Source organism: Genypterus blacodes, unplaced genomic scaffold (assembly GCF_046128005.1).
Source record: "Genypterus blacodes isolate CSIRO-AG114 ecotype Tasmania unplaced genomic scaffold, CSIRO-AGI_Gbla_v1 ptg000073l_1, whole genome shotgun sequence".
Lineage (NCBI taxonomy): Eukaryota > Metazoa > Chordata > Actinopteri > Ophidiiformes > Ophidiidae > Genypterus > Genypterus blacodes.
In genome coordinates this window covers 3,985,624-4,011,927 of record NW_027466883.1, presented here as the reverse complement: position 1 = coordinate 4,011,927, position 26,304 = coordinate 3,985,624, and the positions used below count along the sequence as shown (strand labels likewise).

At 44.2% G+C, this 26,304-nt stretch overlaps 1 protein-coding gene across 2 annotated transcripts in view; it reads right to left on the bottom strand.

The window, feature by feature from the left end:
• Nucleotides 1–25,761, bottom strand: part of LOC143006158 (single-stranded DNA-binding protein 3) — a 33,752-nt gene extending 7,991 nt beyond the window's left edge. For both annotated transcript variants that reach the window (XM_076157493.1, XM_076157494.1), the window contains exons 1-6: nucleotides 25,452–25,761; nucleotides 19,300–19,372; nucleotides 17,802–17,863; nucleotides 13,687–13,771; nucleotides 3,206–3,295; nucleotides 572–655 (exon numbers count right to left, since the gene is read on the bottom strand). In XM_076157493.1, the coding sequence (XP_076013608.1) occupies nucleotides 572–655; nucleotides 3,206–3,295; nucleotides 13,687–13,771; nucleotides 17,802–17,863; nucleotides 19,300–19,372; nucleotides 25,452–25,507 (450 nt within the window). In that variant the 5' untranslated portion in view covers nucleotides 25,508–25,761. The remainder of the gene's footprint in view (nucleotides 1–571; nucleotides 656–3,205; nucleotides 3,296–13,686; nucleotides 13,772–17,801; nucleotides 17,864–19,299; nucleotides 19,373–25,451) is intronic.
• Between the last annotated feature and the right edge of the window lie 543 nt (nucleotides 25,762–26,304).

The following is a 26,304-nucleotide window of genomic DNA, read 5'->3' as shown; positions in this document are numbered from 1 at the left end:
TATCACTGAGCAGCATAAGTTATCCTAAACTGTAATTATCCTATATGGGTAGTGTGTGTGTGTGTGTGTGTGTGTATTTATATGTGACATGAGTGTCCATAATGCCTGTACCCTGTTTTATTTATATGGTGCTAGAGGGGAGGTGTGTGTGTGTGTGCGTGCGTGTGTGTGTGTGTATGTATGTGTGTATGTATGTGTGTGAGTGCGTGTAGTAGCAGATAAGCATGCAACCCCCCACAAGCTGCTCCAGGGGAGGGGCAGAGAGTGAATTATTCATCCCACACACGGACAGCCGCGTCTGGGCCTTGAAGAGGAGAGAGCCCTGCTGCCTCCGGATGCAAGGCTTTCATAAAAGGACCTGAAAAACTGGAGGGGCCGACATCTACACATCTACAGGGAGTTAGCCAGGACAAAACTGGATCTAACAGGGCCCGGGGGTTGGAAAAGAAGTGTGCGAGGAGTGAATGGGAGGAAGGCTGGGAGAGAGAGAGACAGGGGTGTGTGTGTGTGAGGGGGGGATTTAGAGGGAATGAAAGAGAGGGGTGTTTGAGAGAAAGTGTTTGCTTCTTACCTGGCCATGGGGTCCCATCATGGGGTTGCTGGGGTTGTGTGGGGGGGGCTGTGCGTGGGGGGACTGCTGAGAGCCGGGTGGTCCCTTTAAGAAAGAAGAGTGATATCAGAGAGGGGAGGGCCCAAAAGTGGGGGTTTGCCACCTGGAGGAATTAGCCAATCAAAATCATAGGAAGGAGAATCACGAGAGGGGAGGAGCCAGTTGGGAGCCGTGGTAGAAGGTAGAAGAGGAGGAGGAAGAGCAGGAGGATGGAGGTAAATCTGACAATTCGGGCAACTACTTTGAAATACGCAGTTAAATGTTGTTCCTGAGAGAACTCCAGTTTACCAGTACAGAAAAAAAGAAGATATTAGGCTTGTGTGTAAATGTGTGTAAATGCAACATGTTTATTGCACTGCTGACTCTCATCCTCTGGTCAGCACATGCTTCATCATGGCTGTAATATGTGTGTGTGAGTGTGTGCGTGCGTGTGTGTGTGTAAACCAGGAAGGATGCTCTTAGAGACCCTCAGGTCAGGAGTTAGTGTGATTTTTATCCGAGCCACATGGGGGCAGTGTTGCCAAAGGCTTAATGCAAAGCGCAGGACATTCATGGCAACTTCCAAACCTGGATGAGTTTTTTTTGTATTTTATTTTTTTAAACATGATTAAGTTGGGAGTTTTTATAAGAAAATGTCTGCTTCTTACAAATCTTAAGTTTCAGCAGGAGATTGTTGTCACTGAGCATGAAGGGAGCGATCCATGCATCTGCTCTTTTTGATGTGTTATTGGTGACATTTCACCCCAATACAACAGGTCAATGAGCCCTGATGAATAACTCATTATGCAACACTCTCTTCCGCTCCATCACTGTCAGTGCCTTCATCGCTTTATTTCCCCTTCTCAAGAAAACAAGCGCTGACCAATTTTCCACATATCCGCCTTGAGACACACACACACACACACACACACACACACACACACTCTTGGTGAAATCTTTTGACGTGAAAGGGGTCGCAGAATCACAAACATACACACTCTGGAATCACACAATATGACCATTATTGAACAGCCAAAGCGTTCCCTTGAACACAACATGCACACAAACCCTTGCACAATCTCACTCCCCCACCAGTGTTATAAATAGCCTTTCCTTGCATCCCCTCCCTCACCCCTCTCTCACTGGTCCCCCCAAAACCTCTCAGCACATTGCCTGTGCAAGCAAACAATGAAGTGGTAGGTAGCCACAGAAACAAACACAGAGCCTGAATTGTGGTGGCAATGATCTATCACATTCTCCCTCTCTTCCACCTCTCACTCACTTCAACTCGCCATCCTCTTCTCCCGTTCTATCAAGTCACTTGCTTTCTCTCTCCTACCCCTCTCCACCACCTTATCGTCCCTGCTGCCAAATGCCAGTGCTGTCCATCACACCAATGCCTCACAGAGAATGTGTGTGTGTGTGTGTGTGTGTGTGTGTGTGTTGTGGTTGTTTGTGTCCGTGCATACAAGCCGGTATTTGTTTGTTTATATGGCACTCGCAGCATCTATGCATCTCGCATTCATTCTTTGCACACAGCTGTCTCAACACCAAAACCGTTCAGAGCTCGGACGGGTCAGACACAGCGATAAAAATGGAGATGGAGGAGGGGAGAGGTTAATATGGGATGGCTGATTCACGCATCAACTGAACGGACCAGCCAAAGTGAGCAGAGATGAATGAATGGTGTGTTTGCGAGGTTAGAATAGGCATAAATATCAGGATTTAAATAGAAGGGATATAGTGAAATGAAAAAAGCAATAGGAAGTGCGAGAACACCAAGAACTTGAAGACCTAAAACTGTAAAGACTTTAATTGTGGCGTCCTTTGATGACTCACGCTCCTTTCTATTAACTTTGTTAATAGTGAAGGTCTTACTTCCAGCTTTGTCTGCGCTTTTTATGGAAGACTGAAGGGAGGTGACAGCCAAAGATGAGTTTGACCTGCACCACATTTGTGAGCAACAAAGTAACTTTGGTTGACTTTCATGTCTTATAGTTTGAAAGGAATAATTACATGGCCCATTGTGGATTAGGAAATCACAAACACAGAGGCTGACTGAAAGGTTTTGAGTCACACACATTAAAAAGTGACCAAGAGCTGTAATGTGTACTGTGACTAGGTGCTTTTTGGCTGCTATCCAGGATTGGTTTGACCTAGTTCAGCACCCACCATAGACTTCTGATCCAGCCCCTGGACATTTTAACCTTTTCACCTTAACCTACTTAAAAAATGGTTCAGCTGGAATCCATGTTGCCTCAGATGATGTCATATCAGTGGTTCGAGGAGTTTTTTTTTTTCAATAGCCAAGGACTCGCAAAGTGAAGAAGTCAACACTGAAACATATCAAGATCATCTGAGATTCCCATACTCAGGCTCAGTAGTTATCAATCAACCCCTGAATTAAAAAAAAATACTGAACAATTTTAATAATATACATATAATTTGTGACACCATATATTTATAAAAGTATTTATTTAAAAAGCTCAACTAATGCCTGTGGGGAGTTGAATGAGATGAACGAATGACGAGAGATAAGTCACAAAAAGAGGAAATGGATGGTGATGGAGGGATGAAGGAGTAGACAGGACAGCAGTGGGAGGGGTAAAACCTTACCTGGAAGAAGCCTGGGGGCATGGGACCACCTGGCATGGCGTCGTTGGGGGGCATGTTGCCCATCACTGGGCTGGGTGCTGCCGCTGCACTCTGAAACACACACACACAGGGATGCAGCAATTAAATGTGGTGCGATGCTGTGAGTGTGTGTCCATCTGTCATCCCTCAGTTTCTCTCACTCTTCTACAGTCATATCCATAAAGCAATGCACTGGCTACAAAAGTACTACAGGGGGCAGTGTCTGCACCTGCAATTTCCCCATCCTACTGCCGCCTGTCCCGTCTCAAGTTGAATGGTTAATTCACTTCTGTATTCTGAAAGTTAAACTGTTGCCTCTCTGCTGTGGCAGTGTGAAAGGAGAGCAGAGGACGGCAGTAAAACATCTCATCTCTCCTCATCTGAGTGGAGAAGTGTCTTGAACAGTTTAAAGGTACACGCCACCAAAATATTCCCATGCTCAATCACTTCCTTAAAGCTGTAAAGAGAGGACACTGCAGCCGTCCTGGGCCATCACACAGGTGACTGTAGTACTTTATTGCACTACGTTGATGTGTTGCATCAAAGTCAAGCGTTGATCCGTATTAACATCATAATGATGATTCTGTATGCATTTTCATTGATGACAACTAATGAAGACCAAGGCGGCGTGTTCAACGAGTGTTGTAGAAGAACCAAACCTCACCTTTGACAACTTTTCTGTATTTGTTAGTCCAACAATTCAGGCAAATCAGTTGCAGCAACATTCTGTATTTATTTCATATTTTGTTCCGATATCGATATGGTAATTGGATATACGGGTATCTGAATGTTAATTAATATTTGAAGACTTAACAAAAACAAAATTATGACAGATCTAACGACAGATTTTTGATGGATTGCAAGAAACCAGATATTTTCACCAATATAGTGACTGATATCAAAATATTTGTGGCATTCATTTGCTTTAGTCACATCTACTCTTATCCTTTTTTGTTTATTGTGGGGTGATGGAGGAGAAGTTTGCCTGCACCATAAATGACATTATTAATTAGAATGCCGCTATTGACCTTTTTTGTCAAATCAAAACAAGGTAAGTGGAAAATGAGTAAAGGAACATGTTCTAGTACTGCTGGAGACATTTTGTTCACTGTATCTGTGCCTCGTATCTCTAAAGCATCTTAAGGTAATCCAACATCAAAGTTTTACAATGGGACTAAGATTATCTTGGTTTATTGAAGGTGTTTTTGGGAGGCAGGATTTAGGTCTGTTAAGAGCAGCATTCATTCAATTTTTTATGGAATCTTTGCCACATCTTTTGTATAAATGCATTTAGTTCAAGCTGCATTCCCATAATCTGACACTGTAAAACTCACTCTATGCAAAGCAAAAGCAGATTCTACATTTAAAGGGCATCCGATGCAATGGTCTAGGTATCAGGAGTGAAAGAACAACTTTAAAACCAAACCTGTCTGCAAGAGTGAGGTCACAGTTCCACTAAACCCTTTTCGAACAATGAAATGTGTGCAACAACAAGACAACTGTTTCCAATTTCATTTATGTCAGTCAAACAATACGGCAGCGTAAAACTGAGATCTCACACACAAGGTGGAGGAAATGATTGAGCCCAGGAGTTAAACATGATATAACTGTATTCTGGTTAACACACAATGACAAAGTCGCATGTTGAGAGCGCTTACATAAGCACACCGGAACAAACACACGCAAGGGAGCGCAGACACAGACACACACACAGCGAGTTGCATCACAGGCTCATAAAGTTCAGCCCTCCAGTACTTGGAGAGGCAGAGAACCAGGGGCTGCAGGACAAGAACAGGGAGGGGGTTTAAGACCCGGGGGAGAGCTCACGCAAACACACACTTAGATCCTCGCACATTTATCGTTCCGCCAGCGCACACACCTAAAGTACACACAGCACGCGTGTAACACAGACAGCCCGATTGTACAACAACATACACTATACTAACAACTACATGCATATACCCAGAAACAATTCCTCCTTCACTTTATACTCCTTGCCCTTCTCTTCACTATCACAAACCACACACACACACACACACACACACACACACACACACACACACACACACACACACACACACACACACACACACACACACACACACACACACACACACACACACACACACACACACACACACACACACACACACACACACACACACACACACACACACACACACACACACCTCCCCCCGTCTTTATGCTAATTCTGCTAGTGAACATGAACAGGCCACTGAGTCTCAAGGGAGAAAGAGGGGTCGGCTGCCTCTTTTCCTCCATTTCTCTCTCCTCCATCTCCAAAGTTCTCCCTCTTTCCCCTCTCTCCACCTCCCTGTTTCTACTCTCTGTGACCCCCCCCCCCCCCCCCCCACACACACTTTTCTCAGCACTTGTACACAAACACACAGAGACAGACACACACACCTTTCCAGTGCCCCAACCCCTGTGCTATTCCTCCCCATCATAACCTCTCCTCCTCCTCCTCTCCCCCCAGTAGGGTGTCAGCAGCTTGCAGAAGCTGTTGCTATGGAGACAGGTCCTATCTGCACTCTGTCCCCCTGGCATCCCCCGCTCCAGGAGAGAGAGAGAGAGCGAGAGCGAGAGCGAGAGCGAGAGCGAGAGAGAGAGAGAGAGAGAGAGAAGCAGTTAATAGAAGGAGAAAAAAAACAAAGACACAGGAAAGGAGATCTCTGCTCATAATCAATCACTTGGTCACAGTGTTGTTCCTGATGCATTAATGGCCAACCAACTGCTTGTGCATTCTCCGGTTTGCTGATTGAACGTATGCAAACTGTATGCAAATACAGAACGTGCACTCGCCATCAGCAAAACGTACGCTTCAGCATGCAGTGGGTCTTTATAAAAACCAACTGGCCTGAGGAAATAAGGAGGGAGCCAACGTTGTTTTTTTTAAGTTTCAGCAATGCAGTGTGGCCACACTCCATCTACCCTACAATTCCAAACCCCGCACTCCGAAGCGGATGAACTGTCACAAAACCTGGCGTGGCTAGAGTGCCTCGTAGAATGAAAATGATTTCATTCACAACCTGTAGTAAATCTCTGGAAATTTGCCTTGTTGACCTGGTGAAGGTAAACTGTAATTGCTAATGCGGATGGAACAAAACGGTCAGGGAAAATGTTGGCAAAATTAATAACGTTCGAGCCAATAAAGCTCACTGAATCGATCTAAATTGACAACAGGAGCATACTTGGGGTACCCGTCTGCGAGGGAGCGGTGGAAGTCGGCACAGTCCACAGCAGACATTAGCGCTACACTAATTAGTTGATAAAACGAACACGGATTTTTATAGTTGAGCTGCATTATTCATTTACAGGTTGGAAATACGCTGTCTGCAAATGCAGGTGGCAGCACAACTTTTAAGTTCTTTGCCGCCTGACACGCCGCTGAAAGCTGAAAGGACGCGTTTCTTTCATTGAAGCAGAGTGAAAGTTCAACAAATCCCACGGGACAGATTTTCAAATGTCGAGGAATATTTACACGGTTTAAACTGTAAGCTATATTTTAATGGCCATCCACAGCAGCGCTATGCAAACAACAGTGCCACAGCATCCCGGAGACATGGCTGCATGTAATAATAATATTTGGAAGTTACATAGCTTCCACTGTCGTCTTGATTACAGACTGGAAGTGTTGCTCATCATTGTTGAAAAGCTGCAGAACTGCTTACTTACAGCACCTCACAGCATTTATTCTGTTCCTAATATGACATCCAGTAATCATTCTTCCCCCAATTCATTAGAATAAAACGTCCAAAACATGGACTGTGTATTAAATCCCTCAGCAGGCATCATTTATGATTTTGTAAACGTTGAAAACAGCACATGGTGAATAAATAGTGAGTTGATTAATTTATGTGATTGACTAATAAACCATATGTAATTGTAGGATAATATAAAGATAGAGTAAGATATCAATTAACATCATCTCCTTTCTTTTTCAAAATGAAATGAGTGTTTCCCTTTTTTGCGCAGGAGAATCACAGTTAAGGATTTGCATTCATCAAATTCTGCTCATAGACAAATTCTTAATATTATAAATTAAATTAAAAGGCATTAGCCGCCTTTCTCTGGCTCTGCTTATTCTTTTGGATAATCAATTATTCTTTTACTCTGCATGAATGCAGTTGATCAAAACAAAGAATCTAACAGAATTGAAGAAGAAGAAGAAGAGCCCAGAATTGAACCAGGAACCTTCCGATGCCAAGGTGGCCAACCTACCATCCTGAGCCATCCCAGTAATAGTTACTGGGTTTGCTGTGTAGGAAGGAGGCACAGATTAAGTTTGAAGTGGAAAAACAGCAGACATGTCACAGTGAAGATTTGACCCTGGTTTCCTATGGTAAACATCTGCTGAGTTCCAATTAAAGCAAAGTACTAGAAATAAGCATTGACACATGGGGAACATAAGTGGGAGAGAACGGCGTCTTTGTGGTAAAACAGTCCGCACTGATGCTGATGGCTTCATCTAAAGTTTTGGCTCCCCGTTTGCTTGTTTTGCTCCTAAGTAAGAACTCGCTGTTGATGAATAATCTATCAGAACAAAAGGAGTAATGATTTGATTGGCTGGTACAGTACAGCATGTAGAAGGTCTACACAGAGCAAGCATTGATCCCTCACTCTCCATTTGCCTCTCTCCTGCTCCCCCTCGCTCACCCATAGGACCTACAGCTGAGATCAATAGTGCTCAACACATTATTGACCTCCGCCTGATACCTTTCACAGGGATAAAGACTGAGACATAAACACTGGATGGAGAGTAGGGAGGGGTAGACAGAGACAGAATGCATCTGTGTGTGTGTGTGTGTGTGTGTGTGTGTGTGTGTGTGTGTGTGTGTGTGTGTGTGTGTGTGTGTGTGTGTGTGTGTGTGTGTGTGTGTGTGTGTGTGTGTGTGTGTGTAATAGTGTGCGTGTCCCAGCCTGGAGAAGGTACTAATCTACATTCTGGTTCACACTGATATGTAGCTCATCACCGTCTCCTTGACCTGCTGTCCTTAGCACACAGAGCAAGCAAGACAGAGAGAAAGAGGGAGAAAAAGAGAGAGGGAGAGAAAGAAAGAGAAGAGACGGAGAGACAGTGGAGACGGGACGAAAAATAGCTGACAGTGGTGATCTAGCTAATTTATCAGGCCAGTCAAAACAGTGCATTTCGTTCTGGAGCAACAGGATACGGCTGCTCCTCTCAACGTCATGTTTGACAGACGAATGCATGTGCGTACACACACACACACACACACTCTCTCTCTAAACCCAGCTGGTACTCAAAACTGGCAAACACACACACACTCGCGTCCCCAAATGCTGCTGCCAAGGTAGGAGTACTGAACCAGCCAAGCAGACACACACACACACGCACACGCACACACACACACACACACACACACACACACACACACACACACACACACACACACACACACACACACACACCGGATGACAGCACTAATACATGCTGCAGACACAACATCCACTTAGCCAACACTCCAGAGAGAAGGGAAAGAGGGTGGAAAAACAAGAATACGGAGAGGAACCGAAAAGTAAGAATATATACTCAATTAAATGTAGGATCATCAAAATTTGATCAAAATTACATTTCTGCTTGTTATCACAGAAGTACAACACGATGATAATCGATTCTTCCACACTGGATTAGATAAAGATCGGGCGAGCAGTTGAACAGCACCCCCTGCGGATCATTCTCTTCTGCTGCAGGGCACCAATGTCCCGACATTAAGACGCAAGTTTGACAGTAGGACTCAAAAGTAGGGAGACACGGTAAAGGACATGGTATACAGCCCAAATGTAGATCATTATTTACATTTCCAGGGTCTATGTGGGCTTTTTCCATAGTTAGCAGATTTTAGACAAGAGCAAGAAAAAGTTTAGCTCCGACACGAGTTCCAGCAGTTATTCTCCAAAAACTTGAAATCGTGAAGCCACTGGGTTGAAGCAGGGCATTTATGAGACAATTCTAGGTCGATGTGTACAACCATGAGTCACAAAACCGATTAAACCCATTAAACAATGTGTCTATTAGCACAACAGGATAGTTCTACGATGGTGCAGCGGTAAATTCGGACACGGGTTGTACACTCGGCGTATACCATACACCATGTCATGATCCGGCTCTCAACTGCAATTTCAGCTGTGAACAATTTGCACAAATGGGATGTGCCATTCCTGAGGGCCAGTGTCCCAGCGCCAAGGGGTTCGAGTACGAGTCCATCCAACTTATTCACCCAACTTTGTCGCTTCGTTCTGAACCAATTACATTGAAACGGACCAAAGAGAAAAATAGCTGCCTTCTATCGTGCCTTCTATATGTTCCATCGTCTTGTATTGTATAACACTGAGCAGCATACGTCAGCTTCTCCTTATATGACTTTATCACACAGCTAATTATCAAATTTAATGCAAACTTCTTTCACTTTTGCCTCCACAGCACATAGATACAGTAGGTGCAATGAAGTCTTCATATTCAACCTGGCCGAATGGAGCCAATTCTGATTCTGAACCAAACTGCAACCAAAATCAATGTCTTGTTGCAGCAATATCACCTTAAAATACCTACCTTTAAATATACTTGAACCAGAGAAATTAAACAAGCATCAACACTGTAATTTGCAGAATTAAGTATTTCTAAATATATGAAGCCACCTTGCTGAAATCACTAATTCCCACTAAAATAAAAACTAGAGAAACTACCTTTAATTTCCCCCGACTCCCTGGCTGTTCTGACATTTGCCCACTCCATTTTCAAATTCATCATCGACTATCTCTTGGTTATGTCTTCATGTTGTCCACACTGCCCTCTTCTCCTCTGCGCTACTAGGCATTGTGGGTAAACAGCTAGATTAGCCAATCAATCTTCTCAGGGGAATAGAGGTGGTTGTGTATGTGGTGGTGAGGGGGTTAGGGAGGATATAGAGTGAAAAGAGAGAGGGAGAGGAAAGGAGGAGGAGAGTTGAAGAGGGGGAGTGAGCGATTCGGCGAGTGTGATGAAAGAGACAAGAGGAGGTAAACTGGTGTGATAGGTGAAGGATAAAGTGTAGTAAAGGAAGGTGGGAGGGAAAAAAAAGGCGGTGGGGGTGGGGGGGGGGGGGCTGGGCAGAGATAGGGAGAGGGGGAGTGAGGAAGGAGAGCGAGAGAGAACGAAATGTGAGAGACCGATGCAGATGTGGGAGTGTCGCAGAGAAACCACAAGCTGTGAGAAAACATGATGCGAACAGGCTGGAGTGGAATAAAAAATACACAGGAGAGAGACGGAGAGAGAGAAAGAGGTAGAACGTGTGAGAGAATCAACAAACGCAGGCAGATGTGCAGGGAGGGAGTGAAAGGAAACAGTGCAGGTATGAAAAAAAAATGGGAAGAGTGTGACGAAGAAATGAGAAGCTGTCAAACATTGCGAGCAAAATTGGGAACAGGGACTCTGCATTCGACAGTGCAAACGCTGTTAGGAACAGACGTTTAACACTGTACACACTGTTTTAATGTCTTCACAAGTTCCATCTCTTTTCATTTTAAACATTTTGAACTCTGTTTTTTAGTAATCTGTTACATGAGTAAGGTAGACAGAGGTTCAATTAGTTCAAAAGTGTGCCGCAGCATTTAACTCCTACTCACCAAAAAAGAAACCGCAAGAAGAATGAAGTGATGTAGTAAATTGTGTGTACAGTGTTTGGTGCGTTGCATCACCGTCCTGTATTAATGCAAGCCTCAAGATGCATGTGGGCTGGACTTAAACAGGAAGTAATAACTGAAAGTGTAAGCAATGAAATACAGAACGGAAAAGTTTCACTGCCACTATTTATATCTGCTGGTACAAATATTTCATTAATTTCATATTGCATTTAGTTTTCTTCACCAGCCAGAAAGAAAATTACAAACTTAATAGATGCATCAAAGTGAAACTCCACTTAACAATAAACCTGAAAAAGAATCATAATCTGAGGTTCTAAGGCTTTTAAAAACTCAACTTGTGCATTAAAATTGTAGTAAAGGACCCAATAAATGTCTCCATCATTAAGTTGTCACAACAAGTTTAGAAGAATCTAAACACACGCAAGCAAGGATGCCAAAAGCACGCACAGGGAGCAGCCAGCTAAGTGCTGCCGCTGAAGTGAGTTGAGAAGAGGGGGCAGATGAGCAAGGCAGCACCATGGGCCGGCAAATACCAGTTTGCAGAAGTTGAACATGTCAGAAGAGAGGTGGAAATGCAGATGTACATTTTATAGTTGCTTATTTTTGTATAATTGTTCTCTAAGTTAATGTTCACTTAAATAATGACTTTATAACTTACATTATAACTTATATAAGTAGATAGTTTAATACTTTTGCCAAATACTGCTCACATGCCTGGAATGTTTGAAGTCAAAATTAGTTTGTTTAGGTTTATTTTATTGTAATAATGCAATGTTTATAAATAACTGGTACAGATCGATAGAATCATATTTCATACTGGTTACAGACAATTAAAATGTAGGTATCTTGACATCTATACAAGCAAGATATGGTGTAACCAATAGGCCAGCCAGTTTGGTGATAAGCAATTGGACACTTACGAGTAATAATGATTAGCACAAGACATCAACTAACTATCAAATTACTTAAAGATAACGGCAGCGGCAGTCCTACTTAATTTACACAACCAGTGTCAGGACAGTGGAAAACGAAGCCTCGGCTGTAAACGTAAACCGAGCTTCATCTCCGCCCTCAAGCAGTCACAATTATGATAATGCCTCTCAAACGTTGGTTTGATTCCAGGACTCATCCTCAAAAGACGAAGAAACTCTTTTAAGCTAAGGTAAAACATTTTTTTCCCCTCAGTGCTCTCTAACCGCCTCATTCTTTGGAAACCTGCAGAAAGGATCTTGGCTCAGAGACTAGCCTCAGGGGGCCGGAGCCAAAATTAAACTGGTCCTGTCTCCTTCGTTTCATCACTGTGAGAAGACAGAAGGCAACCACGTAGACCTGACCCATCTACATTTATACAGGCAGTCACATGAACACACTCAGTGTTAACTGGCATCACGGGTGTGAGCTCCTCAACCCTCCATGGGCTGGTTGCCAAAGATGCCCCCATCCAAAAATACACTCTCACATAAAAACACACATACACGCACACCCCCACCCACATGCCCAAATCCCTGGCTTAGCCTCGGCCCAGTGCTGGGATTACTGGATTAGAACTCTATTCCATTATCTCCACACTATACAACACACACACACACACGTGCACGCACACACACACAATTCAGAGAACTGACAGACTGAAGACAGGCACACTGTGTCAATCACAGCACATGCCATTTACACACAAGAGGATACAGTTACACTTCTCCATACGCTCCAAAAAACATTTATTTACATTATTCTTTGACAGCAGGGTGGCACTATAACAGGGAAGACTCCTTTGGGAGCAGCCCTACTGAAGTGTCTGTGAGCAAGACGCTTACTGCGTCTCAATTGAGAGGCTGGATTCTCCAGAGGATGTGGTCCATGAAGGTGATCCTTTAGGGGACCCGAAGGCTTGGCTGACAGCAAGGTTCTTCCACAAATGAGACAGCAGAGCCTCACAGAGACAAAACCTAATGGTGTGTTCAGGCGATTGCTGTTAACATACTGCTTGCTTGCTTGATTGATGGCTGTACATATACTTTTAAGTTTATCACCAGGAAACTGGGGCAATTGCCAAGATATCCAAGTTTACAATATGAGCTGGGTATATATCAACAGAGCGTCCCCTGAAATTCCTGACATGCATATCAGGGCTACTTCACACAAAGCGGATATTTGACCTGGTTTTCATTATTTACATCCTGGAGTGGCTGTGTCATTTGATTATCTGGTTCAGGTGATTTATTTAGAAGTGATCAAATACAATCACAGGATATTTCCTCAATTTGCAATTCGACATGGGTCACCTGAAGGCTCCATTAAACAACTGACAAGAGGAAACATATTTTAGGATACTGGGGAGGGACTTCAAAGACCAACACGTTCCGTCTACAAATGTAGACAAAATCAGGTTGTGATTCTCGGCTACACTTGCAGGAGTCTTTGAATGGGGACAGGCTTTGTTGGGCCATTATGACATATTCAGTCTCGAGATGTGGAGTTCAGAGAATCCAGCCTCTGAATTGGGACACTGCTACTGAATCCCTATCGGCTCCTGGGAGGCTGTTTCATAGCTGACCCAGACCTCTGACCTCCATCTGGAGCTGTACATGAGAAAATATGAATATCCCGGTACAAACACATAAAATCTGTATAGAAACCCTTCTGTCATACATTAGATCGTTTAACACCAAACCTCCAGCTGCTATCTATTTGGACCTTGATGGTAATGGTACAGATGTACGTACATATCTGTCAAGTATACATCGAAACTGATTATTTCCCAGTGTGTAAGCCAGTGATGGCACGTTCGGAGTGTCACTTACATAGTCATGGAAGGCCTTGGCCTCACTGGAGTGCTCACATGTCTCCCTCCGGTCTGGAGCCGCACAATACAAATCCCAGAATACACTAGAATGGAGAGGAGGGAAAAGGAGGTCAAAGGTTACAATACAGAGCAATACAGGCAAATGTGTAACAGCTATTCATAACCCATTCACACACTCGCACTATCTCCGTAAGCGCTCTTAAACGGCCTCTTACACACTTGAGCCTTATTGTAAGAGGGACACGATGCCAATGTCGCCCCTCAATCAACCTCTCACTCACTTAGCACACATGCGTGGGCCTTTTTCTTGACAGCGTCCGCTTCCACACACTAAACTTTAAACTGAAACACTGAGTTAACTGGAAGCATGAATGCAACCCTAAATCCAATCCTAAAACACCCCTTTGTACAAGAAATGACTAGTAAGTGCAATCACCTCATTTGATCTAACAATGACAGAGGGTACCGAGTTTTTGAATTTGTATATGACGTTGAGAGGAAAATCACAAACACAGACCTAAGGATAACGCCAACTGCCTGTGTGCTACCTGTCTAAGAGGCCCTAATTGAATCAGTCTTTGTGTATTGATTTAGTGGAAGTGCTATAAACCCAGTGAAACAGAGAGACAGCTAATGAGAGAACTAATCAGGCAGCCACTTCAAATGTCCTTGCAAATTGTGACACCCCGAAAAGTGTATAGATCTCAAACATAGACATTTTCCCTTACAGAGTCAACATGTTAGCACCGTGATGACATCACCATCTCAACGAGGGCCTTGATTTGAGGTATTGGAGCGCCCAATATGTTTTTTATGTACTTTTGAAAGGGAAATGACCTTATAAGTACATCCCTTTGTCATGCAGTGTCAGAAAGTCTGGTAAGTTACACAGGAGCACCCACGTCAAAGACCCGATGCCTTGCTCAAGGACACGTGAACAGGACATATGCGTGTAGTCAACTGGTTTTAACTCCAAACCTTGAGGTCATAAATCATCATCATCTCTTTTCCACAATGACACTGAACAGTGAGAGGAGGGGGGGGAGAAACAGAGAGGAACACCGCCCCCCCTAAACCTTTCTTACAACCCGATTCCTCACAGGTATGTCGACATGTTTGGACATAAATAAATATACTGTCCAAGTCCAAACTATAGAAGTGTTTACTTAAACAAGGGAGCATCATGTTACCTGGCTTATTGTAAAGCTGTATTGTACAAAGGCAGAACATATAGATTCAGAAGTTACTTTGATACTTATTGGACCAAGAAATCTCAGAGTCATGTGTGCATCCAAATTATTATTCTGTTCATTCATTTTCTTTTCATTAAAATGTGTCCTTGCTCTCATATTGCTGATGGTGCTCTTTAAGGCTGATGTTCATTCTTCATTCTGACTCAGCAGAGCCGACCGCTGAGATGAAAAGTAACACAAGTTACTCTATTGCACTTACTTGCATCAACTGTAGAATTTCTACGACCATGTAAGGAAATGTTTACATGTCACGAACTAACTTCCTGCTAATGTGTCCTTCCACAACACACTGATTTACCCCATGGAATAGTTTTCGTTCAGCTTACCCATCAGCAGAGAATGCACCAGAATTCAAAAGGATGCCAATTTTATTTGCCATCTACATCCCCAGGAAACAGTGTTAAACCAAATCCCCTTATTTCACAAACACTGGTGATAAATATAGCTGGGGGGACATTGCTTTGAGGGAATCGCAGAGTGCAGTGATGGAGTGGCCGTTGGGAGTGCGGTCGTTGCCTGTGTATCCCCGATGTGTTCAACTCTACACAGCGCTTTAAAAAGCAGCGGTAGGGGTCAGCGGGAGTTTAGATTTAGCATATGTGCAGCACAAACGCAAACACAAATTGTTTTCACATACACCAACACTATTAGAGTTGCATGCGCTTTAACCAGAATGCAAAATTACTGCAAGTGGAAATTTGGTGGATTGTTGCCAAATTATTAGGGGCCAATGTTTGTCCTTTTATCCCTCCACAGCCTCATGTATTCCATGGTAGCACCGTGGAATACAATGGAGTGGGAATCTGAGCATGCGTGTGTGATATATTTTTTTCTCATATTATTTCCCTTAGTTAAAGTAGACAAGCATAGCATCACCCCGAACCAAACACATGCCTGCCGCAGGAGATTGGTACTCAGTCAGAGCAAGTGGGGACTAAATGTATCAATAGCTTATCACATCATTAGTTTCCACATTTGCAGACTACTCCTTTTCTGTAAATATGCGCATCTGACACATGCAGTATAAACCCATCCATTTGTATTTCTGTGTCTTGAAACCTTGGGGGAAATGTGCACATTTATCTACTTTAATGACTTTTTTTCCAAATGTGATGTTGCAGTTGGTATGTCATACTCGGCCAAACCACCAGGATGTCCCCGACAAAATCTTACTCTGGCTTTGGAGCTTTGGGTAATGACTTGAGTTGATTGAGTAAAATAACTGTTAAATGACTGCAACAAACGCAGCCAATGGTTCCCTTACAGCATTTTCACTTGTGGCCGCATTTTGTTCTGGCTGGCTCCCACTTCAGATCACAAAGCTTGAGAAATGCACCCAGGAGGCCATGGACCAGTTCTGCGTAGTCTTAACCACAGTCACACACAGACATTACTCACCTCGGCCTTTAAAAGATCTACTCCCAGTCAAGGATTTTGTATAATTGCTTTAAAACGCAAGCTATTTTCCAGCGATGGTCAATGTGAACTGTGGGTTGAGCGGCACAGCCAAAACAAGTGAAACTGCTGATTGGTGCTTAAAGTGTTGACCCCCAAAGGGCAACTCTTTACCCAGGGGCAGAAATGACAGAAGGGGGAGGAGCAAGACAGAAGAAGAGGTGACACAAAGGAACCTGGAATGCAACGGGTTAATCTGCTAAGAATCCCTCTCCCGTGCGAACAAAGGAGAAAAGTGGGGAGGGAGGGGGGGCACACAAAGGGTGACAAGGGGGTGAGCAGGGGGAGGGGAATAGGGGGGAGGCCATTCCCTAACCATCTGGATCTATTGTTTCAGGAATGGGGGTGAAGGATGCTAAACTGGGCGGAGGGGACAGGGCAGGAGACATGGAGGGAGGGGTCAGCGACTCAGTGAGCGAGGCAGGTCAACCCCAAGGCTGAGTGGCCCGAGTCGCTGCTCTGCCCAAACCTTCCACGAGTGTTTTTTTAAAATGAGCATCAGAACAAGCGCGCTTAATTAAATCATAGTCGTCTGTACGACTTAGAGGGGGACGGGGGGGTTACGTGGCCGATGCGGTTCGTGATACACTGTTAATGCATAAGCAAAGTGGGAGGGGTCATTTGGGGGGAAGCCTTGGTCCTGGAAGAAAATTCCCATTCATTGCAATATTAGCCAGCGTTTGACTGGCTGGGTTGGATGCACATTCAATGCTTCTTGGTTCTTCTCCTTCTTTTTTTGTTATTTCTGAAAGTCCGCCTCCACTATCCCTCCGGCCACAGTATGAAGAAGAGCGATGAGCTTGAAACACATTGCTTTTCTACAGGTTACAGTACAGCCACTTTTATTCCTCTTTTGCTTATTTCTGCATATCCGAAGCTGCAATATATTTTTTCCTGATTTTGCAGATTGGTGCTTCTGACGTTCTGTGTCGTGCACATTAAAACTTTAAGAGGTGAGCTGAATCCTAAGTGCATCCAAACTTAACATTTCATTATAATCATATCACTAATTGCAGACTGAAGCTGTACGAGAAACTGTGTACATACTTTGAGCTGTTTCAAATCATCTCATTTTATTTCAGATTTTAATCAAATTGGAATAGATTCAGCAGCGAGGGCCTGCTTCTTGGTTTCTGTTTGCAATAACATAGAATAAAATAAATGATTGCAACAAATAGCTACCAGATTGGGTGAAAATCTAAATGATAGCAACGATACAATGATCAATTATCCAAGAGACTTCAGTTTCTATATTAAGGACCACAGATGAAAAAAATACTTTAGATTAGGGAAAACAAAATCAACCGCTGATGAAGCAAACTGAATGTGTAAATCTACAGAAATTCTCATTCATTCAAAAGGATAAAATGGTGTAGATATTGGAAGAAATGAAGATGATGCTCACCACCACCATGAATGGAGAAATCCTGGGGGCTCCCCTAATGTAATGTTCTTCTCCCATCGAATCTGAGGAGAGGAAAAGAGAGGAGAGGAGAAGAGAAGTCACTTTCAGCCACTGGAGAGAGGATTATGCCTGCAGGTCTTGGGGTTAAGAACACATAATCAGTCAGTCTCAAACTGTCAATGGCCTCAGATGTGATGATGGGCATGTTTCTGCTCGCACCATCTACCTATCTGTTCTTACATACAGTACGAAGAATCACGGGCTGAGAGTAACTCCATCAAATAGCTCACTTCATCCATCCGCCATAAACTAGCACGTCAGAATGTGGCTGTCACAGGTTTTAAGTTCTATCAGATGTCCCCAAATTCATTATTTTGGCTAACCGGGAAGTTGTTACATTTCTAACATCAAACTAACAGGAATGATCATCTCGTCACAGGCAAAGAAACGGCAACTTATATTATCTATTATTTATCAAAATAAACAAATTTGCCAATCAACTAATAAACCGCTTCAGCAATATTGTGTTTACACGCACAATAATATTGTGTTAATTAAGATATAAACACAATCACGGCATCAGTCATGAGAACACATTAACTATGTTAGGTTGGGCACATCAAGGCTGCAATTGGACAGCAATTAACAGAAACGGAGTGCTCATCAGCACCGCAAGTATGCAGCCAAGTCTGAATTCATTTAGGTTGAGAATCTACACCGGCGTAAAAAAGGCGATTCTGTACACAAACAGCTGCCGTTTCTGAATATCCTTGTTAGTCATAATAGATGAAGGACAGCAGGTATAAATCGTGCCTGTAATCGTCTTTTTGTTTATATTCTGGTCGTTACACCAGTGGATGTATTATTTTATTTTTGTTGGTTCGAGGTATTATGATAAAGATTTTACTTATATCACAGATATGGTATAATACATAATGTATGGTGAGGAAGATTTTGTGAAACTTTCTGTTACTCTGTAGTCAAACGATGGTAGTGTGACGCGTTCAATCCGTTACACTAAGCAGTGAAAGCCAGTGAAAGTGACATTATACGTTTATTACATGTCACACTGTGCAAGATGGGCGTAATAAAATCTTAATCTCGGCCTGTGTCCAACTGTATGATATCAAGTCTGATCATTTGCGGCACTACAACAAGCAGGTTGAACTTGAAAATGTGCAGATTTACCTCACAAATTTCTGAAACCCGTCTTGAAATTAGTTCCAGGGTGTCTTTTGTCACAAGAGCTCTAATTTGATGGTGGCTATTTAATATGACAGTCCAGGTCCACTTGTTATGGATCGAGATTTCATTTCAATTTTCTCACAACTGTTTACTTTTGTCTGTGACCAAAGCCACAGAGTATGAAGGAGGCTTGTGTTGAGATTCAGGGTGAAAGCAGGGTTATGGACTCCAGCTGGATTAGCCGTGTTCATTAACTTCTGTGTCAAGCCATTTTCACAGATAAACCACTTATGTTTCATGGATGCCATCTTACCTCTGACAGGAAGGTCTGTGCAGACTTCTGTGCTCCTACATGTAGCAGGTACTCGTACACGTATAACGCTAACCTGAAACACAGACAGCAGAAATGTATCAATTAGTACATTTTCATTGTTGTTCAAGTAAAAACACTATTGTCAACAATGTCCCTCGACAACTAAAGCGCAATCTGCCTATGACCAAACCCAACCTTACCAAAACCACAAATCACTGTACAACCCGTTATACACTGGCTACCCAGTATGACTCTATGTCTCTTAATGCCTTCACTACTTTCACCAAACAGACCGGATTCTAGAACTAGCTGCACAAGCATTTTCACCATCAGGTCAAACAATATTTTGCACACTCTTTCCAGACTTTTTTTCTTTCTTAATCACTGTTATTATAATGAGCCAGCCACACTTCCAAAACGGAAATCCACCGGGGTCTATTAACGGACACAAGAACCATGCTGTGGAGTGGGGAAACCCCCCTTGGCCCAACATTGTACTCCTAACTCCTTCACTTAGTCGTGTTTAATAGGTAGTTAATGGACCATCAATCGACCGGCAGCCTGGATATGACAGTGGCCCGTGTGCCCCGAGCAGACAGTCCTCTGACAGGCCAATAAGGTCCTAATGAGACGGACAGTAGCTCAGTGTCATAGACATTGGACAATGAGCTGATCAATGGAACATGGTTTTACATTACATTACATTACATTACATTACGGTCATTTAGCAGACGCTTTTATCCAAAGCGACTTACAATAAGTGTGTTCAACAAAGGTAGATAAAAGAACTTCAGGTCACAAGAAATCGTAAGCGCATTTCCTTCCTAAACCAACAGCTAAGAGCATAACTAGAGCTAGAGTAGAAGTGCAATAAGTTAGGGACTATGATGAATGAGAAAAAACAAAAAACAAAAGGACAGATTAGAAATGAAAGATTAGAAAACAAGAGCATCAGAAGAGCTAGGACAGAGTAGGTGATGTCCTAAGAGGGAGGATCCGGGTAGTGTTTCTTGAAGAGATGGGTCTTCAGCCTGCGGCGAAAGATGGGTAGCGACTCCGCTGTCCTGACATCAGTCGGGAGAGCATTCCACCACTGAGGTGCCAGAACAGAGAAAAGCCGTGACCGCATCGATCGCAAGCAGGGGCCGCTGAGCGCCGGGGCAGCCAGTCGCCTGGAGGCAGCAGAGCGAAGTGGTCGGCCGGGGGTGTAGGGCTTGACCATAGCCTGGAGGTATGAAGGAGCTGTTCCTTTCACTGCCCTGTAGGCTAGCACCAGAGTTTTAAACTGGATGCGAGCAGCTACGGGGAGCCAGTGTAGAGAACGGAGAAGGCAAGTTGTGTGGGAGAACTTGGGAAGGTTGAACACCAGACGAGCAGCAGCTTTCTGGACGAGCTCCAGAGGTCTGATGGCGGAAGCCGGGGCGCCAGCAAGGAGGGAGTTGCAGTAGTCCAGGCGGGAGATGACAAGAGCCTGGATCAGCACCTGCGCTGCCTTGTCGGTGAGGAAGGGACGGATCCTCCGGATGTTGTAGAGGAGGAATCTGCAGGAACGCGTCACCGAAGCGATGTTTGCCGCGAACGACAGTTGGTCGTCCAGGGTCACACCCAGATTCCTCGCGGTCCGAGTAGACGTCACCACGGAGTCATCTATGGTGATGGCCAGGTCTCGGTGCGGGCAGCCCTTCCCTGGGAGAAACACCATCTCAGTCTTGTCCAGGTTGAGCTTCAGGTGGTGCTTCGACATCCACCCCGAGATGTCTGCCAGGCAAGCAGCGATGCGCGTCTCCACTTGGGCGTCAGAAGGAGGAAACGACAGAATCAGCTGGGTGTCATCAGCATAGCAGTGGTAGGAGAAGTTATGGGAGTGGATGGTTTTAAGATCATTATACTGTTGTGTTGCACTTTGTGTTCAGTTGGTTTTTCTAACACAACCTCTTCTGCACCTCTGTGGACTTGTGATGCGACTTGAAGAAAATGTGCTGAAAAAAGTGCCTAGACTGGCAACAATAAAGAATTGCACTCTTTTGTAAGTCTAGACTAAATACACTCATGTTTAGTCACCATTTTGGAATGTCTGCTAAATGGCTGTATACAAATGAAGACGAGCTGAAGACGAGGTGATGGGCTGGAGGCAACAGACACAAAAACAAAGCAGGATTACTGCTCTAGTGAGCTATGACTAAAAAATTTCCAACGGAACAATAATATTTGTATTTTAGTATTGTTTGTGTGTGCGTGTGCATTACGTGAAAGGTTTCAGTATACAACCTAACCAGACAAACAGATGTCTTCTGAAACAGCCCTGACATGTTCAAAACATGTTTGTCTCCTTCAGATTAGGATATTTTGATATCTTAATCTGTAAGCGGCAACACAGTTGTTCGACAGTCTGCTTGGATGCAAAAGCCCTACTGCAAATATGGGATGCATTCAGCACTCGACACACTGAGAAGTGAGGCTGAATATCGAAAAAATCATTGGTAGCGATCAACCAAAAACCACAGTGGCTCAATCGCTAGTTTGGATGAGTTTTAAATACAAGTGGTTGCCCTCTCAAAATAATGTTAAACTTAAGGTTTGACAAAGGAAGGAGAGACGTAAAAACGAGTATAGCTACCAATACCAAGTTCAGACATGGCTGTAGATTCAAGTGTTTCTTCTGTATCCAAACACCAACCTGGTCTATACTCATCTGCTAACTTTTATGGACAAAACTAAAAAGTGAGGACATAATCGTAGACTTCCTAAACCCTGCTGTCACTGTGCCTGTTCTTCAGCTGTCCACATAGTTTGAGAGTGGAGCGTGTGTGTCATATGTACGAAGGGGTGATAAATAGCAGAGGGTGTTCCCATCTCGCAGCCAGTCGATCACAAACATAATACATGCATAAGCGGGCAGAAATCCAGACCGACTGACATACAGGCGGAAAGATGAACAAACAAACCAAGATGGAGTGGCCTTGAATTCTAAACTTCCTGACAGTAGGGAAATGTAACTGTGTCAGACAGCTGGGGGGAGTAATGACTGAATCTAGCACAAAGAGATACAAGGATGTCCACGTTCATGTCCATGCTGCTTTGACCATAAACGCTAGCAGATGAATGGCCAACGCTTTTAGGATGCTTAAGACCCTAGTTCGTGAAAGACACGCACACACACACACACACCTGACCACATTAGCCAGGTGAATCTGACCACTTTCTGAGGCTCCCAGCAATTTGTAGGTCACAAAGCTCTCTGTGACCACTGGTGTAGAATGCAAGTCCCTGCCACTTGCAGGTCAGCCTACCATCCGGCCACACACACACACACACACACACACACACACTCACACAAACACCTGCATGGTACACACACACACAAACTAGTTCTAAATCTTATCAACAACTTACTTTTTATTGAGTTATTGATCACATACTTTTCGATGTACCAGCTTGTTCAATGCATGTACAGCCTTATGTGGGACTTTTAAGAGTAGGTCTTATGTCTAAGGAAGGGAAGACCACACTGCAGATCCCCGCCACCCCACCCCACCCCCTGCCCCCAAGAGCCCTCCAATGAAATTTTTATGTGTGTGTGTATGTGTGTTTTTTTGTGGATCGCAAAAGAGGCTGTGTGTGCGTGCACCTGGCCTTCTGCATTATTAAAGCTCACAAGCTAGCTCATAGAAAAGGAAGAGAAGTTTGAGGAGGAGGAGGAGGGGATGAGGAGAAGACAGGGCCGACAGAGCAGAAATAGTATAACAGTATGGGGCAGAGAAGACGTATAAGCAGCTACTGAAACATACATTAAGAGGGGGCAAGTCCCGTTTCATAAAGGAAGAATCAGTAGGTGGTACAAGGGGATGTGAGGAGCAGTGAACTCATGATGAAGAGGAAAAACCAGAGGACAACAGTGCTCCTTTGGCCAGACTGGAATCCAGACATTCAAACAAGTCCAGTGTCTGATTTCAACCTCTGCACCTTTGCCACCTTTTCCTCACATGTTCAGAGTCTTTTAGAGGGATTCTTCCTCCCTCCCACCATGTGTGGTAACCTCCCGACCTACCTCACCTCATTCCCTCTTGCATTCTCAAATGGGGCAACAGTACACGCATACACTGCGAAATCTCCCTGATGTAAACCACCAGTACACCTGACATCCTGCCCGAGGCTCCCGACAAAACCCCTTCTTTAAACATGGATGAGTCTGCCCACCATGTCACTCTCTCTGACTACGTCTCCTTTCTCTTCGTCTTCCTCTCTCTCATCTCTGAGAAGATGAGAGCAACTGCTTCAGTGTGCCTCAATAATTCAAGATTGAAGCCCAGGATGAGGACTTTGAGGAGGCGCAAGGGATGAAAAGCGAGAGTTAGCAGGGAGATGGCGGGGGTTCCCTTGTCTTCTCCTTCTTCTATCAAGTCTACAGCAAACCTGGGAGCGACTGTTTTGGTCTGTCTCAATAATTCAACCTTGGGGCAAGGGATCAGGACTTGCAATGGGTGGGAAGTGAAAGTTAGGAGGAAGATTGAGGGAGTTCCTCTGTCTCCTTGCTCAGCTCTGGAGCAAATGAGAGCAACTGCTTCAGTCCGCCTCAATAATTCAAGACTGAAGCAAGCGATGAAGACTTGGAGGACCATCAAAAGATGGGAGGTGAGAGTTAGGAGGGAGTTCCTCTGTTTGCTGTCTTTTGCTTCATCTTTAACCCAAAGCTGAGAGCAAATGCTTCAGTCGGACTCAATAATTTAACACTTAAAACAAGGTATCGCGACGTTGAGGGGCAGCATAGGATTGGATGCGAGAGTTAGCAAGAGATGCAGATGTATTACAGGAATGATGCATGACCAACGAGGGAAGGAGTTAGAATCAGAGCAAAAGACGGGTGTGAACTCCAGGTATGACCCAACTGCTGACCAGATCAGCAGGTCAGAGACGTTTATTGACGTGTTACTAATAAGCAATATGCATTCATCAGTGTAGAATCAATCATCTTATAGTTACCTCTACGTATTATAACAGCAATTGCAAGAGAGCAATGGCATAGTTGGTTTTGTTTACTGTGGCCAGAAGTAGAGGAACCAATAAAGAACACTAACCCGTAAATTGAGAAACAATCTATGTAGGATCTGTGTGTGGGTTTAATAAATGAAAATAAAATGATGATCGTTTAAAGGGCTGAAACGTGCGACGTGCATCTACAGTGTGAACAACAGGCATCGGGACGGAGGCATGTAGACAAAGGGATCGGAGAGCTAAAGCTGCCGAAGCTAACACCACCCGAGTTTGGACAAATCAGCTACAGAAAAGCCCGTGAGGGTGCCTGAGACAAGACTCGGTGAGGACATCACCGAGACATTACACTCATCATCGCTCTACAACATGAAAGTCGAAGGAGGGGGGTTAGTGAAGAAATCTGTCCGGGGCCACAAAAGTTCTGAGGCGCAGGGAGAAGCGAGGCGAAGCTGCGCTGAGCGAGCACACATGGGTTACGATGGAGGAGAGAGTTCGCCGAGTGACTCGATCGAACCATTCCACACACCGCGTTCCTCTTCTATTTTGTCACAAAGCCCCCCTCAAACAGCTGTATTCTATTATTATCTGCGACACACTCACAAAAAAGCCAAGCTAGCTCACAATGCACGGCGTCATTGTTCCACCACACTGGGGAGGCGAAGGGAGAGACGGCAACTAAAGTGAGAATCCCCCCCCCCATCCGACGCTCTCCTCCTCACACGAGCCAGCCTCCGGTGCGCAATTGTGCGTTTTTCCCACCCAAAAACACGTGCAAACACACACACACAAGCGCCGCAACTCCGCTTGTTCGCGTTGTAAACTCTCTCTCTCTCCCTCAGCGTTGTGTTAGTAAAGTAACAAGAAATACAAGGAGTGAAAGTGGCGCTAGCAGTCCGGGGCTAGCAGCAAGACTGACTGTAGTTGGTGGAGGATGCAAAGGGGGGGCAACAATGTTAGGCAAAGTGGGGCGAACGCTACAAACAAACTACCGCGCCGTTACTTTTGTAGCTTGTTTTAAATCGACGAATGCTCGGTGAACGCGGCCCGCCTGAACTGACTGAGTTGCCCCCCACCCCCGAACATCAGTTAGCAAGTTGGGCTACCTAGCACAGCACACTCGTGGCTGGTTGTGTGTTGTGACAGTGCAATAATGTACTTACTTTTCTCTCGCTTGGCTATCGGAGGGGACCACAGCTCCTTTGCCTTTGCCGTACATCTTGGGAGGCTGTTTTGAGGACTTTATTTTATCCCACACGACACCTGTCAAAGAAAGCTACCAGGAAAACCTACTATCTCCATAGCTACCCAGTTAGTGTTGTATCTCTCTCTCTCTCTACCGCTCGCTCGCTCGCTCTCTCCCTCCCTCCCTCACTCTCTCTCTGCTCCGGTTTCTTTTTTTTTCTACATCCCCAACATTGCCCACAAATCAGGCAGGGTTTCAGTCGGGGGGAACTTGAAACAGTCCACCGGTGGAGCTTTTTTTTTTTTTTTTTTTTTTTTTTTTTTTTTCAATCGCTGTTCCTGGATTCGGCTCACTCCCCCCCTGTTGTGAGACGGTGGGGGCTTCTTAAAGCGACAGTGTCCCTTTTTCTGTTGACTTCGCTCTGAAAACTCCCAAGTTCAAGTTCTTTTTCTCATCTTCCGAGTTTAGGAACATTGTATTCATGTACCAAACTGTCCCGAGTGCCTTTACTAATTACCGCAGAGGAACAATTGTTGTTAATTAATATTACAGGGGATAGTGATGTTATTAAGTTACCTGATTACATAACTGGGAATAAGAGGCTATAAGTGAGCTTATTGTTTTTCTCATGCTATACATCCACTGAGGCCCAAAGTGGGGTCCAGGGATCACCAAAGGTCCATAATGGAGTTCCAGGAGACCCCCGATAAATTGAGGAATAGTTTAATCTAGCCTTAATCTAATTCTTTACAAATTAGTAGTCGGGGTGAAAGGTCATAGGCGTCAGTCTTTCCAATTATAATACACAAATCCTAAAATAAATTCTCAGA